This window comes from Hemitrygon akajei, chromosome 2 (assembly GCF_048418815.1).
Source record: "Hemitrygon akajei chromosome 2, sHemAka1.3, whole genome shotgun sequence".
NCBI classification, from domain to species: domain Eukaryota; kingdom Metazoa; phylum Chordata; class Chondrichthyes; order Myliobatiformes; family Dasyatidae; genus Hemitrygon; species Hemitrygon akajei.
This window is the reverse complement of record NC_133125.1, coordinates 150,215,115-150,234,017: the sequence shown is the minus strand read 5'-3', so window position 1 is coordinate 150,234,017 and position 18,903 is coordinate 150,215,115. Positions and strand designations below refer to the sequence as shown.

The window sequence follows — 18,903 nt, the reverse complement described above, 5'->3', positions numbered from 1 at the left end:
TCTGTAAATATGTAACACCTCTGTAGCACCTGCCTTATTGTGTGTGAGAAAACCAAATTACATAGCATTACACTGGGTGCTAGTAGGCGATCAGAAGCTTCTAGGTAGTGGAAGGAGGTAGTGAATAGTAACCACATACTTCTGGAGATAAGTTTTGTTTATAAGAAAAATAACAATATGTACAAAATATTTACATGAGCAAGAACAATTCAAAATTCCAACATTCTGTTTAGGTACCAAATCTTAGATATCAAACCAAAACAAATTCATTTTTAATTAGAATCAGTGAGATTCCTTCATTACTCTAATTTCTCTTACTAATTAGATCTAGTGTAGCACCCTAGTTAAAAGTTTACAGATTAAACTTTCCTTTTTACTTATCCCTAGTTAGTTAGAAAACCAAATATAATTCTTATTCTTAAGTATTATAGTTATCTTCAGTTTCAGTTCCAGACAGTGTATCTACAAATTTAAAATCAAATTCAAAAATTATACATACACAGTTTTGTATATTACACCTTTCATAATTCTCCAACATCACAACTTTTAAACAAAGTAAATCTCATTCAGTAACTTATCAAAGTCTTTGCAAAGTAATCAGTTCTGTCAGGAAATCAAATTCAGATTCTTTGAATGAAAATGAACTTACACATCCAACCATAATATATCCTCTGCGTCATTACACATTTCGTTCCCGCGCTGGCTCTTGGAATCTTGGGTAGCTCGCCATCTTCTTTCTTGGCTCATTGGAAAGATGTAGTTTATCATCCACGGCAAGTCGATTCACAAACTTGTACAAAAACTTGACCAAATCCCTTGGTATGATTTTACAAAACTAATTTCCAGTTACACGGTAGAGATCTTGGACACTCGTCTCTGCTGATACTGTCTCGTTATAGCTGCTGCATGTTATAGCCGTAGCTTCAATACATCTTTTATTACTATTGTCTCTCCTCCAGGGGTTTCACCTCAGGTTTTTAAGTTAGTAGGGTAAAGCTATGCACTAATAATACCACTCTTAACAGTTAATGTCTTCAACTTCTAATCGTTTCTGCGCTTCTCTCTCTGCCCGAGCCTGCGTCAGCTGTGCCTTGTTCTCGCATAGCATTTTTTTAAAGTTCTCGTTTCTTGTAATCGGTAAACTTCATTTTCATCCCTCCGCAGGTGGATCTTTCTAACATTACGCCTTTGGGTTTAATTAACCTGGGTTAAGCATACACTTTTAAACGTTGGAAAATATGGCTTCCCTTCCTCCACCTTCAACTCTGCTCTCAAACGCATCTTTCCCATTTCCCGCACATCTGTCCTCACCCATCCGCCCACCACCCGACTCGGGATAGGATTCCCCTTGTTCTCACCTACCACCCCACTAGCCTCTGGGTCCAACGTATAATTCTCCGTAACTTCCGCCATGTCCAACGGGATCCCACTACCAAGCACATCTTTCGCTCCCCACCCCCCCCCCCCCTTTCTGCTTTCTGCAGGGATCGCTCCCTACGCGACTCCCTTGTCCATTCGCCCCCACCCTCCCAATCCCTTCCCACCGATCTCCCTCGGAACAAGTGCTACACCTGCCCTTACGCTTCCTCCCGCACCACCATTCAGGGCATCAGACAGTCCTTCCAGGTGAGGCGACACTTCACCTGTGAGTCGGCTGGTGTGGTATACTGCGTCTGGTGCTCCCGGTGTGGCCTTTTATATATTGGTGAGACCCGTCGCAGACTGGGGACCATTTCACTGAACACCTTCGCTCTGTCTCCCAGAGGCCACACATTTTAATTCCACGTCCTATTCCCATTTTGATATGTCTGTCCACACTCAGGTTGGAGGAACAACACCTTATATTCCGGCTGGGTAGCCTCCAACCTGATGGCATGAACATTGACTTCTCTAACTTCCGTTAATGCCCCTCCTCCCCTTCTTACCCCATCCCTGACATATTTAGTTGTTTGCCTGTTCTCCATCTCCCTCTGGTGCTCCCCTCCCCCTTTCTTTCTCCCTAGGCCTCTATTCCCATGATACTTTCCCTTCTCCAGCTCTGTATCCCTTTTGCCAATCACCTTTCCAGCTCTCAGCTTCACCCCACCCCTCTGTTCTTCTCCAATCATTTCGCATTTTCCCCTCCCCCCCCCACTTTCAAATCTCTTACTGTCTTTCCTTGCACTTAGTCCTGACGAAGGGTCTCGGCCCGAAACGTCGACAGTGCTTCTCCCTATAGATGCTGCCTGACCTGCTGCGTTCCGCCAGCATTTTGTGTGTGTTGCTTAAAATATGGCGCCTAATGGCGACTCCTTTGCTTGCATCTTCGGAATTTCCATCTTTAGTATCTATTTTTCCCTTTCAGGGTTCTCTTGAAGACCCCGACATGATGTTACATGCTGACTACGTTTCTTTGTGGGAATAGGACCCACTCTCGGGGTTTCACAGCTGGCCATTGTTCAGCACGCCAAGGGCTCAGCCTGAGATTTCGGCTTGTCTTTGGAGGCTTAGGATCTCGGGGTTTTGGAGATTGGCGGATCGAAGGTCGGTGTTATGGCAGGAGATCCGTGTGTCATCGGGGCAGTCGGAAGATCTATGGCTGTGTGCCTAGAGACCCAAGATCTTTGGGCACAGAGCTCGTAAAAAAGAGGTACAACAGAGTTCTTCGATATATCTCCCCTTTCGCTGTGAAACAGAGATGCCTCTTTCTCCTTTATTAGGGAGAGAGAGAGAGCCTGTGGTATGTCAAATGCCGGCTGAACAATGTAGTCTTTGGAAACTGCAAGTCTTTGTCTTTACTGTTGTTATGTTCATGATTGAGTGCTTGATGGTGGGTGCTGATGCTTATTCTCCCCTGTGGGGGGAACGGGGGATTCTCTCTCTCTCTCTCTCTGTCTTGTTTTATGACAGTTGGCACCCAGCTTAATTGTGCATTACTGCCACCTTCTGCTTCTGAGTGTGCGATAGATTCACATTCTAAATCCCTTCACCCAGTCTCGCACACACACATACCCTAACCTATACTTTATTCTCCCATCTTTGGACATCCTAGTACACTATCCCTGTTTATCGATCATATCCTATAAAAAACAAAAAACCCTGTACCCCTTAAGAAAGCTAAAAATACCCTAAACTGTGCTCTCTCACCCATGCTCAGCAACCCTTTTAATGTGAATTCCTGCACCCCCAATTCCCTTAGATTAATTCTCATCATCTCTCTCTGTATCCCATACTTCCTGCAACTCAGAACTACATGTTCTACTGACTCCTCTTCCTGACATTCCTCACAGTCCTGTCTGGTGTTTCCCTATCAATTTCAATATTTGGTTTAGTGCACATTGCCCCAGCCTTAACCTAGTCCACACAATTTCCTCTCTTCTGTATCTACTACCTACCCTAGTACCTGCAAAACTTTTTTGTATTTGATATAAGTGCCTCCCTTTCCCCTCCCTGTCCCATCTTTCTTGCCACATTTGGTTGATTTTTCCCCAGATAACACACTTAACCTCTGCTTTACTAATACTAATGTGCATTTCTATATTTTCTTTCTTTAATGCCCTCTTTGCCAACTCATCCACCCTCTCATTCCCCTTCACCCCTACATGAGCTGGAACCCATAGAAATTTAACCTGACCTCCCTGATTTGCAACTCTTGTGACTGATTGAAGGACTTCATGAAGTACATCTTGCCGGCTGTTTGAGTGATAAGACCTTAAACTTGCTAGAACTGAAGATGCATCTGAGCATATCAACACTTTGACTAGTCTAGCTTTCTCCACCCAATGCAACACAACCAACACTGCCATCATCTCCACTGTATACACCACTAACTTATCAGATGTTCTTCTGCTGATTGCAATTGCTTTTGCTGGTATAGCCACCCCAAACCCTGTCACTCCTTTTTCAGGTTCCTTAGCACCATCTGTATAGACCTGAGTATAACCACTATACTTTTCCATAACATGACAGTTAAATGCACTTACCAAATCAGTTTTATATTTTCCTTTCCTTTTTACCTCTAACAAATGCCAGTCTACGTCAGGCCATACAAGTTTCCATGGAGCTACAACCGGATAAACTACTGAAGGATTTATCCTTAGATCAAACACTCCACATGATCTAGCAATATCATTCCCTACCCGACTAAAGTTTTCCCTCTGAAACCTCCCATTTTCCCAGGACTCCATTTTGCAACACTCCTTTAGCAGGGTGAGAATCATTGTGTCCCTGCAAATTAGCACAGTAGTTTGCCATCAATTGCATCCTTCTTAATTCCAAAGGCATTACTCCCATTTCTACCTGCAGGGCTGATACTGGTGATGTATTAAAAGCCCCTCTGCACACTCTCAAAACCTGAGCCTGAATCACATCCAGTTTCCTTATAAGAGACCTAGCTGCTGAGCCATATGCTACACTTCCATAATCCAACACAGATCTTACTAAAGCCACATACATTCTCGTCAATGCTGAACAACTTGCTCCCCATTCTCTACCAGTCAAACATCTCATCACGTTTATTACTTTTTTACATTTCTCCTCAACTTTCCTGATATGGTCTGCCCATGTTAATCATGAATCAAATATAACTCCCAGAAAATTAAATGATCAAACCCTTTCTAATTCAATCCCATACATCCTGAACTTCTTCCCTACCTCAATTCTTTTCCTAGTGAAAAATACAGTTTTTGAGTTTTTTCTACTGAAAATCTACATCCCCAATCATAACCCCACTCTATCATTTCATCAATTGCTCCTTGTAGTTTCCTGATTATATGCTCCATGTTCTTGCCTCTTTTCCACAAGGCCCCATCACCCACAAACAGTGACTTACCTATATCCACTGGTACCTTTGTGAAGACATCATTGATCATAATGATGAAAAGTAACGGGCTAATCACACTACTGTGAGGTGTGCCATTTCCCACTATGTACTGTTTTGATAATTCTGATCTAATCTGAACTTGAATTTTTCTACCAAACAAAAAATCTTTAATCCAATTAAAAACTCTCCCCCCAACCCCCATCGTGTGCAGTTTAATTAATAATCCTTCCTTCCACATCATATCATAGGCTTTTTCAATGTCAAAAAGCACTGCAACTACTGAATCTTTATTTGCCTGGGCCTTTCTTATTTCAGTCTTTATTTCTAACCTTATCACTGAGTCCATGGAATTCCTTCCCTTCCTAAAACCACTCTGATAACTTGCCTGCATTCCTCTCTTCTCAAGATCATATGATAACCTTTCTGTTGTCATCCTTTCCATTATCTTACATATATTTAATGTTAGTGCTATTGGCCTGTAGCTAGTGGGTTGTGACGTATCCTTGCCAGGTTTCCTTATTGGAATTACTACTGCTTCTTTCCATGCACTTAGTAATCTTCCCTCCTCCCACACTCTGTTATAAAAATGCAGTAACTTCAAGAGCACTCCTTCTCCTAGATTTTTTAGCATAACATAGCATATTAGATCTTTCCCTAGGGAGGTTGGTCTCGATCTCTTTATTACTCTCACCATTTCTGCCAAAGTGAATGGATCATCAATTATATCATCTGTTTCTTCCCTCCTGTTTAACACACCTGGGTATTGACTCATTGTTATTTCCCTTCTCCTTCTCCCTTCTTCAGACAAATGTTCTGAACTATGTATCTTTACAAATGACTTGGCCATGATTTCAGCCTTATCCCTGCTGGAGACTGCTGTTTCCTCCTCAGATATCATTGCTGGATATTCCCAATCCCTTCTATCTCCCCCCATCCTTTTAAGCATTCCCCATACCTCTCCCACAGGCGTTATTCTTCCTATTTTGTTGCAAAAACTCCTCCAACTTGCCCTTTTAGCTTGACGTATAGTTCTTCTCACCACTGCCTGTGCCTTCTTACATTGAATCAAATGCTGCATATTATGGGTTCTTTTAACTAGCCTGAATGCGCTATTTCTGTTTTTTACAGCCTGACAACATTCGTCTGTCTACCATGGTACTAGTTTTCTATTCATCCTGTTTTTACTCCTGGGTATAGATCCTTCTGCTGCCATATAATTGCCGAAGTCACCTGACTATTTAATTCATCTATATTTCCAGAAACGTCAATCTTTGTCAATGCTTCTTCACCTAACTTCTGGAACTTACCCCAATCTGCTTTTCCAAACACCCACTTTGGGATTCCACCACATGGTCTTACTTCAACTCTTTCACCCACTGAACATAAAACTGGGTAGTGATCACTGCCTACTGTTGAAGCAGTCCAAACTCCCCAGTTACTAATGCCAGCCAAGATATTAGACACTAACGTAATATCTAATACCAACTCAGTTCCTGTTGTTATGTTTATCCTTGTTCCTCTACCATCATTCATACATACCAAATCCCTTTCTACCATCAAATCTTCAATTACCTTTCCATTTGAATCTGTAATCGGATCCCCCCCAATATTGTGCTGTGAGCATTGAAATCTGCACACCACACTACTTTATGTCTGCTTCGTCCTTGTATCCTTAATAGGCTGTCCAAATCCAACCTTTTACATGGATTGTAGTAGTTAATTATAACCACTCTCTCCCACACTTCCACCACTATGTATTCCTGATCGTCTCCTTTTTCCATTACCCTATATGGTATACCTTGCTTGATTAACATAGCACAACCCCCTCTTCCCCCTAGATTTCTATCTTTCCTTATCATTGTATACCCATATACCACAAAGTCTAAAGCTGGTTTCAACCAAGTTTCCTGAATACACACTACACCCGGTTTTACAACCATTTCCTTAATAAAGTCCTTGAATTCCTGGCCATTGGCCAGTAAACACCTTGCATTCCATTGCAAAAGTATCACCATAATGAGTATTAACCAACCCATGACACTTCCTGGTTTGACCGACCACCAGCTGAATTTTGTCACTTTTTGACTTTACCTCAGCCGTACTATTAATCACTCCTGCAATGAATGTTACTAGAGCTTTTTTTTCTACGCAAATCCTGTCATTTGTTCTTTGCTGCATCTCTCGCATCCCTATTGCTCCCTGTTCATTAGGAGCATTATACTGTTCTCTTGACATTCTTACAGCTTCTGCATAAGTGATCTTTCTTTTCACTCTTATTTCTTGAATTTTATTCTCCCGTCTCATAACCTCACACCCACTATACGCCACATTATGAGCTCCTCCACAATTACAGCATTTTGCTTGCACTCCTGTTCCACACTTTCCATATTCATGATCACCCCCACATCTAGCACATCTCCTCTGCCTTTTACAGTTTTTAGCTATGTATCCAAACCTTTGACAATTATAGCACCTCAATGGCTTTGGTACATACACCCTTACTGGGTAATTCATGAAACTCAGGAACACTTTCCTCGGCACTCTTTCTTCTTCAAATTCAATCAATACTGTTTCACTTTCCTTTTTCATTCACTCCTTTGTTGTTTCCAATCTTAGAACATTAATTACTTTCCCCCCTTTGATATTCCTCTTTAACTCCTCCATGTTTATACTCATTGGTACACCTGTGACCACTCATTTACAACCACCATTTCGTGCTCTCACCCTCCCTGTATACTCCACCTTGCATTTTTCTATCTCTTTTAGCTTGAGTGCTTTCTCAAGTTGTTCCTCATTCATACATCTTACCAATAGATTGCCATCATTAATGACTTTTGCAAATACTATTTCCTCTATCTTATTTGCCTGAGTTGTTGTTAGCACAAATGGGTTAATTTTCTTCGTGTGTCCTTGTGCCTTCTCATTAAACCTAATTATGACAACACCTCCTCTCTGAACTTGTTCATCTTCCTCACTTTCAGAACTCTCTCCACTAGCATTTCTTATTCTTTTATTCCCATTGTCTCGGTTTTCATTCATCCATCCCCTCACTATCTCTTCATTCCCTTTATTTCTCCCTTCACAATAATCCATTTCTCCCCAGCTGCCTACCTCTGATCCCAAATTCCTGTCCCACTCCTTCTCCGCTCTCTTTCCCTCAACCCCTCCTCTCACCTTGTCTGCCATTACCAGACCCGGGCAACCCCCTCCCAGCAATTCCCATTCCTTCCCCACTCTCTTTCCCTCAACAAGTTCCAAACCACATTCACGCATGCACCAGCCAGCCTCACTTCTGAAGGGGGGTGGATTGTTGCTGCTGCTTATGTACGGAAAGGAGGGGAGCTGAGGGGAACTCTGGGGTTCTAACATTTAACTGTCATTCATTCTTTGGGGGCACTACTCTGTTTTTGTGGATAGTTGCAAAGAAAAAGCATTTCAGGATGTATATTGTAACATTTCTCTGATAATAAATGTCCCTTTGGACCTTTGAATGCAGTTTGCATCAAATTAAAACAGCTGTTGAGCATCCGGTAAGCATTGCTGCATTTCTGGCGCCCATGTAGCATGGCCATGACTCACTAATCCTAAATTGTACATCTTTGGAAGGTGGGGGGAAAGCACAGCACCTGGAGGAATGTAACAAGGTTACAGGGAGGACCTACAAGCTCCTTACTGACAGCAGTGGAAGTTAACCCCGATCTCACAGCTTTGCCAACTGCTACACCAACTATCTTGAATTGGTGTCCTATTTGTGGTTTTGTGGGTCACATGTTCACCTCCCACACTAAAGGTAATCACAGTTCTGCCCCGCTTAATACTTATGTATCTGAGAGTACACTGCATTGGGTGAGGTGTTAGGTTAGGTAGAGCCCCTGTCAGTAAACCATGGCACTATTCAGAGAGTTACCTCCCTCACACAACATTCATAGACTCACTCAACCAATGTCACCAAAAGCCAAACTGGACGTCAGAAAATACTTCAAAGGATCTTGATGTTTACAGTTTAGCAGCTGCATTTCCTCTGTTAATGACCACATTTAGGGAAAACACCACACATTTGGTCAAGGTATTGTCACCATAGAACACTACAGCACAGTACAGGCCCTACAGCCCTCCATGTTGTGCCAACCCATATAATCCTTAAAAAAAAGTACTAAACACACACTATTCCATAACACTCTATTTTTTCTTTCATCCATGTGCCTGTCCAAGAGGCTCTTAAATACCCCTAATATTTTAGCCTCCACCACCATCCCTGGTAAGTCATTCCAGGCACTTACAACCCTCTGTGTAAAACAAACTTACCCCTGATGTCCCCCCTAAACTTACCTCCCTTAATTTTGTACCTATGCCCTCCGGTGTTTGCTATTGGTACCCTGGGAAACAGGTACTGACTATCCACTCTATCTATGCCTCTCATAATCTTGTAGACCTCTATCGTCCCCTCTCATTCTTCTACACTCCAAAGAGAAAAATTCCAGCTCTGCTAACCTTGCTTCATTTGACTTGTTCTCCAATCCAGGCAACATCCTGATAAATCTCCTCTGCACCCTCTCCATAGCTTCCACATCCTTCCTATAATGAGGTGACCAGAATTGAACACAATACTCTAAGTGTGGTCTCACCAGAGATTTGTAGAGTTGCAACATGACCTCCCTACTCTCGAACTCAATCCCCGTTAATGAAGCCTAGCAACTCATAGGCCTTCTTAACTACCCTATCAACCTGTGCAGCGACCTTGAGGGATGTATGGATTTGAACCCCAAGGTCCCTTTGTTCCTCCACACTCTTAAGTAACTGACCATTAATCCTGTACTCAGTCTTCTGGTTAGTCCTTCCAGAATGCATCACCTCACACTTGTCCAGATTGAACTCCATCTGCCATTTTTCTGCCCAACTCTGCAGCCTGTCTATATCCTCTTGTAACCTTCAACTACCTACATCTCCATCCACAACTCCTCCAATCTTCGTGTCATCTGCAAACTTACTCACCCATCTTTCCGCCTCTGCATCCAGGTCATTTATAAAAATCACAAATAGCAGGGGTCACAATTGAGCAAGAATCATTTTTGACGAATGAAGGTAAAGTTCTCAGCATCATATAGCCAGACTGCACAAAGACAGGCCATTCGGTCCATTATATCCATGCAGACCAATGAGGAGGGTGTGGTATTTGTGTCAAAAAAGATTTATTTCCTTGGTGACGTGTAACAGACTGCCTTAATGGGACAGTTAAGAGCAGATTGTTTTAGTGTGATGTCTGTATAAAGGTGATGCGGCTGTCATCTTTGGGCATCTGAGGGGCTGCGAAGGTTTGCATATGCTCGTAAGTCATCCACCAAGCTAATTAAACTGACTGGGGTTGGAACAATGGACTAAGCCCACCGTTGGGAGTTTTCTGTCAGGCAGGAAGGGGTAGAGATGGCAGGAAGCGACAGGGACCTTGGAGGTAGTGACTGGGAGGTGTATGGAGGCAGGCAAATGGCAGAATTCTGAGAAACTGAAAAATAAATAGCTGATTGAAGATGGTAGAGGCTTATTTTCCAGTGATGAAGGCAGTAGACAGGATTTAAATAAGGAAGGAAGAGTATAAGGTTTTGTTGAGTTTTGAATGTGGATCTGTTTCCAATATAAATTCAATCATAGTACTAAGGATTTGAAAAATTGTGAAATTTTGTGCATGCACAACCTTTAAAGAGATATTACAAAGATAGAAAGCAATGTGAGAAAACTTCGGGGGTTAAAAGCTGTGGGAGGAAGAAAATGACTCCAAACAATTATACACAATGGCTTTGGGGAGTAATCTCTGGAGTGCCTCTAGATGTATCCATGGCCAAGTTAAAACTTGTTCAGTCGTGTAGTAGCAGTGTGTAAGGGTAAAAAAAGTGTGGTAGATGTGGTGATTATGGCAATTGTGGAAAAAGCATTAGGCTCAATTGTAGCAACGAAAACATAGCCCTCGTTATCCAGGATGTCCTGCATAATGCAATGGAAGTGGCAGCATGTTTGGGTGATAATAGGCATATCACATGCAGAGGCTCTGCAGAAAGTATAGAAGACAGTGTCAATGGGATCTATTAATATCCAGAATGCAGATAATTTAATGGAATTGTGTAAAGTGCATAATTGTATAACAAAGGATTCTCTGATTGTTGATAAACTCTCATGGCAGATATGGTAAATTGTACAGCACAAACTAAAATAGGACAAAATATTAAAATTATGTGAAAAGCAGAAGAAAAACATTGAGATAAAAGACTCCAGAAGCTATTAATGATGCCTTTCAAGGAGTAAAAATATTCACATTTCAAAGGAGAGTTGTTTATGGCTTTTTAATCTTACAATGCAATTCTAGAAACCTGTTAACTAATCGTCAAGATGTTAAGAAATTTATTGAAGCCTGTTTGAAATCCTGTAAGTTTCAAAATACAAAGTTATGTTAACATAAGCCATGATCGGAAAATGCGCAATGGAGGAGTGGCTACATTTTTCAAAAATGGGATATCAGATCCAGTAGACTTTTGGAGTCTGGGGTTGTATATAAGTCAATTGTGGTTGAAATTTAGGGAAGCTGAGATCCTTCAATGTGTGCAGCAGGATACTGGAGATCTTTTACCAGTCTGTTGTAGCAAGTCTTCTTTGCTGCTTTATGTTGCGGGAGCAGCATTGGTGCTGGTGATGCAAAGAGACTAAATAAACTCATCAGAAAGGCTGGATCCACCCTTAGCTACAATCCAGACCCTTTTGAGTTAATGGTGGAGAGGAAGTCACTAAACAAACTGTTATCCATTATGGACAATCTGGCACATCCTCTCCATGACCTACGGAATAAGCAGCAGAGCACCTGTTCGAATAGACTCATTCAGCTCTGCTGTCATAAGGATTGTTACAGAAAATTTTTCCTACCAAATGCAATATACAACAGTTCATCTCTATGCAACAGAACACTCATCCTAGTACATTAGTCTCTGCTTTATTATTCCATACATTATTATTGCATTTCATTGCACATTGGTATATTATTATTCTGTACATTATTCTGCACACTGCTGTATGTTTTCAAATGCTGATAATGTAAAGAAAGAATTCCTTTCTTGGGATCAATAAAGTACTTATTATTATCATATAGACCTACTTTGCTAATTTCTCATGTAAGATAATGGAACAAATAGTTATCGCAAGGCTTCCTATAGGCTGTATACCCATCTGGATTTTGTAAAAAGAATGATGATAGACTTGGTGTTAAGTTTGGAATTTGATATTCATAAGGCCCAAATTAATAAAGAACCAGTGGTGACGGTTTTCTTTGACTTGGAGAGAGCTTATTTGTTATGGACGCAAGGATTGCTGCTTAAACTGGAAAAGATGGGAATAAGTGGCAGATATCTTATATGGTAGGGAGATACAAGTTAGGGTAGAAACACCATTCTTTCAGGAGTATGAAATAGAGAATGAGACTGCACTCATTTTTATTATGATTAATGTTATCTTAATTGTTGGCTTAGATATTTCCAGATCATTAAATGCTGATGATGGAATGGTACAGTGTGGAAGAGAGGCAAGAATATAAATTATAGAGTTAGAAAAATGCAGGCAGCTATTAATGAAGTAGAAAAACTGGTGATGTCAGTGTGTGTTTAAATTTTTTCTTGCAGAGTCTAAATTTATTTGTTTTTCTGAAAGGAACATTACACCCATTCATGATCTCAAGTTATATATTACATCTCTTAAACAAGAGATACTGGTGAAGTTTATGTTTGTGGTAGGTATGTAGATGGATACATGTGCATGTGAATAAAATTCCAGAGAAATGTTGTTAATGTGCTCAGTTGCTTAGTTGGGTGTGAGTAGGTCACTTAAACAAATGTACATTGCTTTAATCAGATCTATCTTTGATTATGGATGTGTTTGCTTATGGGTCAGCAAGACCAGCAGTCTTAAAGACTCTAGATAAAGTTCAAGCTCAAGCATTCAGATTATGTTGTGGTACAATTAGATCTCCCAAATTCCACTATTACTGGGAGAAATGGGTGAAGTACCTTTTTAGTTGGGATAACGAATAAAACACCGGCTTTTATATGAAATTCAGAGGATGGTGGGAACTCAACTAGGTGATAGGTATAAAAGGAAGAAGTCATACTTAGTTACATATTGGACATACTACATTGAATAATATGCACGACATTGGCATCTGCAGTGAGTGTATTTGTCAAGAAACAGTGCAGCATACATTGTTTGAATGTAATTCCTAAGAGGTGGAGAGGAAACATCTTATTGCTGAATTGCGATCTTTGGCACACAGGTGAACATGGAAAGTTTGTTATGATACCACTGCCATCTCATGTGTTTAAGTGAGCATTAACTTTCATTGTAATGAGCATCAGACTTCTTGATATTATTTGAGGTTTTCTTGGTGATGGTGATTGTGTGTGTGTGATTTCATGTGTGAATTCCTGTCCCTAACTTCACACCTCAATTCAGTAGGAGGCGATAATGCACCTTATGTTGGTCTGCCAACCACCGTTAAACTTCACAGAGAAAAAAGATTTTTTGGAACCCGTACACATCTCAAACGCCAGTTGAACATTTTCAGTGGTAATTTTATCCCAAACTTACAGACTCCAGAAGTTCCCCAGCATCTTGGATTTCCTCTGTATCAGTGCGATGCACCAGTTCTCCAGTCTAATAGGGGTACACCTGGGATCTCTCGAAGTTTCCAAAACACAACCCCAGACCTTTAAAACAATCACACACCCTTGCCTTACCTGCCTGGCTTCCCGCAACAGAGCAGAAAGACAATATGGTGAAAAGGAGCAATCTTGGTCCGTTCTGACTCTCCATTGCAGTGTCTCCTCACCTCGACAAATCTCCTTGTTGGCCAATACACTGCTGAAGGCACAGATAAAATTCACGGAGGCAGTTCAGGGATAAATACTGTTCCCTATAAGGAACAGCCAGTAAGAACTACTGTAACTAAAAATCTTCCTGCTGAAATAACTGGCCCCGCCGCTGCTCTGGAGTGTGGAGGGAGGGAGGCAGGGCAGTAGACAGCTGGCCAGGCACAGGATGTGCAGCTGCAGGGTGTGAAGCCAAACCACTTCCAATAAGGATGTGGATATGTGCAGACAGCAACAGAGAAGCACAGGCAGCAACACCAGTCGCTGACACATCTCTGGGCATGCCGTTTCCAGGATCCTCCCAGTAGATGCTCACCACAAACCATCTCCAGCCACTGTATAAAATAGGGGTTCCCAATCTTATTAATTCCATCAACCAATACCATTAAGCAAGGGGTCCATGGACCCCAGGTTAGGAACCCCTGCTGTAAAACAAAACAGATGCAAGAACTCAGTGGGTCAGGCAGCATCTATGGAGGGAAATGCACAGATGACGTTTTGGGTCAAGACACTTCATCTAGACTGGAAGGGTAAAGGGCAGGTAGCCATCTAGGAGAAGGACTGGGAGTAGAGATAAGATTCCAAAATGTCGACTGCCCACTTCTGTCCACACGAGATCCCCCAGAATTTTAGTTTCTGCTCTAATTCCAGCGACTGTATACTCACGAGTCTCTATCCACTCGGTTCTCTGGATCTCATCACTTGTGCCCCCACTCCTGGACAACTAGGATTACACTTTCGTACAACACACTGCCGGACACCAGTGCGGACTTCCCTGCAAAATCATTGCTCCCCAATCTGCACCTATCCCTCTCCCTCCCCTCACTCCTCACTTGCCTACACCCCACCGTCCTTTTCCTACATGCACGTTCATCATTCATGCACGTGCTCCCATGCCACCCAAGCACTCTCTGACCCTGCACGCTCTTTCTCCAATTCTCCCCCACCCACCCGTATAGTCTCCCACATTCATTCATGCATCCCTTCTCTCCTTTCATGCACTGTTGACCACACCGTGTGCTCTCTCCTCCCTCTTGAGTGTTGGAGTCTGCGTGCAGTTCTACACTACAAGAAGGAAATGCGAACAGTATAGAAGATGGATAAGAGATGCATCCTGGAATGTTTGATTTATGAGAAGAGACTAGAGAGGCTGGGTTTGTTCTCTCTAGGACAGAGACTGGTTAGAGGGGTCCTGAAATTACATTGAGTATAGATAGAGTACAAGACTCTATTCCTCGTGTCACATATATTTATAGAGGTGATCGACTTGGGTAATAGGGAAAAGACTTACATGAAAAAATTTTCATCCAGAGAGCAGTGAGTATCTGGAACACATTGCCAGTTAGTTCTGGAAGCAGAATCACTGACAGCACTGAAGTTGCATCTGGACAAACAGGTGTATCTCCCAGTTGCAGAAGGCAAAGGAACAATTGTTGGAAGATCAGTGTAATAAGGCAGGGTACTCACTGGTTGACATGGACATGGTGGACTGAATGGCCAGTTTGATGTTGTATGGCCTTGACTTTCCCTCCCTGTGCTCTCGCACTCCCCATTGGTTCTCCCTTGACGATCCATAGGGTGTTCTTCCTTCTACTGTAGTCCCGTTCCCACCACCCACCCTGCCACATTCTTCCCTCTTCCCCAATGTGCCATACTTTCCAGGTTTCAACCACAACCGATATCCTGTCCTAAATTGGTAGAAGTTTGATCTGAATAGTATAAGTGGGGATGTCACAAAAGTAGATTGGCAGCAAATCCTTGCAAGTTAAATGACACCTGACAGGTGAGGATACAGAATACAGAAAGGCAAGGATGAAAACTCCAGTGAACAGGTGATATTAAATGTTTGATGAAAAAAAGGTATGTGATAGGAATAGACACCTGAATACAAGTGAGTTCCTTGAGGAATATCAAGATTGTAGGAGGAAACTTAATAAAGAAATTGGGAGGACAAAAGAGGCTCTGGCAGGAAAGATTAAGGAGAATCCCAAGGCAATATATTAGAAGCAAAAATGTAACTAGATAAAGAATATTCCTTTTAAAGGCCAAAGGGATATCTAATGTGTGCAGTCAGGGGATGTGCCCAGGGTTGAAAATGAATGCTTCTTGTCTGTATACACCAAATTTATCATTTCCCCATGGCCAATTTTTACAGGACTACAGAAAGCATCCTAATTCTTTCCTGCCCAGAGCCTCTTTTGTCTTCCTAATTTCTTTATTAAGTTTCCTCCTACAACCTTGGTATGGCAATTGCTCTACCCAAGACTGCAAGAAATTGCAGAGAGTTGTAAACAGGCCAATCTATCACTAAAACCAGTCTCACTGCCTCAGGGAAGAAGCCAACAAATGTTTAAAAGTTCCCTCCCAAATTGGTAATTCTGTTGTCTCCGTTCTCCTAATAGGCAGATTATAACCCACTATGTTATGGGAACCTAAAACAGCTAAAGGTGAACTCCAGATCTTTCAGTCCACCTTGCCACAGCCATGCACTTTATTTGTTGACCTGCAGTGCACTTCATTTGTAACTATAACACACTTCCTATGTATCTGTAACATTGCTGTATATTCTGCATTCTTTTCTTTTATAGTAACATGTAAAATCTTCAATGATATGACCTATCTGGATGGCACACAAGCAAATGTGTTTCAATACATGTCAGTACATATGATAATAAACCAATTACTAATTACCATTTACCAATTACCAAGGAGAAAGCTGTAGAAGATAGTGAGCTCAGGGTGTGGTACATTGATATTCTGGAGCATGTCAATGTTCAGGAGGAAGTGTTAAATCTCTTGGAATGCTTAAGGGTGGATAAATCTCAAAAGGCAGATGAGGTATATCCTCAGATGCTAGAGGAAGCAAAGGAAGAGTTAGTTTGGGCCAAAGTGGAGAAATTTTCATTTTTGATAGCCATGGGTGAGGCAGTACAGGGCTGCAGGATAGGTAATGTTCTTTTATCCAAGAAAAGTACCAGGAATGTGCAAAGTAAGTAGAGGCTGATGGTAATTATCTCAGTTGTAGGGAAATCATTGAAAAAAAGTCCAAGGAACAGGATTTATTTACAATTGGAAAGGCAAGGATTGATTTGGGAGTTGGGAACAATAGCAATCTCTCACTCAACATCAGTAAAACCAAGGAGTTTATTATTAACTACAGGAGGAAGAAGCATGAGGTTCACAAGCCAGTCCTTATTAGATGATCAGAGGTGAAGAGGGTCAGTAGCTTTAAAGTCTGCTGAAAGTGGCAGATACAGACCAGTCCATTACAGTACACTTACATGGAGAGCTGTTACAACGAAGCATATCTATCTTCAAAAACCCCTACCATCCAGTCTTCTTGCAACTACCATTGGGTAGGATGTACAGACAACCTTAGACTTCACATTACCAGGGCAGAGACAGTTATTGCCCTACAACCATCAGCTGCTAAATTGGCATGATAACTTAATTCACCACTACTCTGAACTAGTTTTATAAGCTCCAGACTCACTTTCAAGGATTCTTTACAACTCATGTTCTAAACATTATTTGTATTTACAGTTTGACTTCTTTTCCACAGTGGTTGATTGTCAGGTTTTGTTTATTTACTTGTTTTTTTATTGCATTTCTTTCTTCCCTTTTCATGCCTGCAAGAAAAGGAATCTGGAGGTACTACATATATGGTATCATAATATTTAGTTTGATAATAAATTAACATTGAAATTTATATCCTTCGCTCTCATATACCTCAGACAACTCACTCTCCTGTAGATCTCCATCTCCTGTAATCCTTGCCCTTAATGTTCACCCACATTCCTCACTGTTACCCTCATTCCTGCACTGTCACTCTTTACCTCCTTCACTCTGCACCACTCACCCTCAGTCCTGAACATGTCACCCTCACTCCTATACCACTCACTTTCCCCTACCTCTCCCACTCATGATGTGAACCACACTCTCTACCTCCCACACTTCACTCCTGCTTTGCCTCCACCTACTGTGCTGTCCAATGTCAATCAGTCACTCTGTGTGCAACCTTCAGAAAACACTCTCACTTGCAGAAAAGCTCATCCAGCAAAGTGGTGCAGAAGAGAGAGTCACTGCCTCATAGATTCAGAAACCTAAGTTTGATCCCGACTTCTGGTGCTGTCTGCGAGGAGTTTGCAAATTCCTTCTGTGACCCCACAAGATTCCCCCAAGTGCATCATTTTTCTCTCCACATTCCAAAGACAAAACATCTTTGGAGATAAATTTGCTGCTGTAAATTGTCTCTAATGTGTGGGAATTGGGGGAAATTATTGAAATGTGTGAGAAACAAAATGGGATCAGTGTAGAATTTGAGCAAATGGGTGGTTGATAGCCAGCATAACCTTGGTGGGTCAAAGGGTCTAGTTCTGTGCTGTATGAGTCTATGTCTATGTGTAAGAAAACAACAGGGAGTTACCAGTCTAATTGTACAAAAAGACTCAACTGATACAACTAAGCTGAATGCCTGTTTGAAAAGCAAAACATCAAAAAAATGACAGAAACAGGCTATCCAGCCCAGTGTCCACACTGCCAGCAAGCAACCGGTTTTACTAGTTCTATATTTTTATTTCATGTTCCCCATGTTATCACAATCTTTTGCTCAGATTCTGCCCCTCACCCAGACACTAGTGGCAATTTAGAGTCGCCATTTAATACACCTACCTGTGCATCATTGTGATGGGGGAAGAAGCCAAACCACCCAGGAAGAGTTCTAAGGGGTTACAGGGAGAATCAGCAAATCTGAATTATCTGGAGCAGATGCTTCGTGTAACTCAACAACTTCCTCTCCTCATTGTGTTTTCACTGCAAAATCTGTGACCACATTGGTTTTCACCAGATGATCCTGTTTCCTTCCTTGTCTAAGTAATGTCCCTTATGCTCCTTGTTAGTTTAGCTAACAGTTGTAAGTTCCTCCTAGTGTGTGAGTGAGTATGAAAATCTGGGGTGAGGGAGAGGAGTCCATGAAAATGCGGAGATTAAAATGTAGCAAGTGGGTTGGCACAGGCTCAGCAAGCTGAAGGGCCAGTCTCTCTATGGATAAGTGGTGTTACGAATAGAAGTGGGAAGACAGAACAGAGCTGAGAAATCAATTACAAACATTTTGAACAACCAGAGATGGATCAGAACAGTTTTTGCCCCTTGATTGTAGGGAGATGAGTGTTCTGGCTACATGGATTTGGGACTAATTCCATTGAA

At 41.7% G+C, this 18,903-nt stretch overlaps 1 protein-coding gene across 2 annotated transcripts in view; it reads right to left on the bottom strand.

The window, feature by feature from the left end:
* LOC140716775 (antigen-presenting glycoprotein CD1d-like) overlaps positions 1–18,467 on the bottom strand; it is a 31,066-nt gene extending 12,599 nt beyond the window's left edge. Inside the window, exons 1-2 of one of the 2 annotated variants that reach the window (XM_073029663.1) lie at positions 18,370–18,467; positions 13,567–13,690 (exon numbers count right to left, since the gene is read on the bottom strand). In XM_073029663.1, the coding sequence (XP_072885764.1) occupies positions 13,567–13,642 (76 nt within the window). In that variant the 5' untranslated portion in view covers positions 13,643–13,690; positions 18,370–18,467. Of the gene's footprint in view, positions 1–13,566; positions 13,891–18,369 lie in introns of those variants that run through there. The other variant, XM_073029652.1, reaches the window with a different exon arrangement.
* Positions 18,468–18,903: the final 436 nt, after the last annotated feature.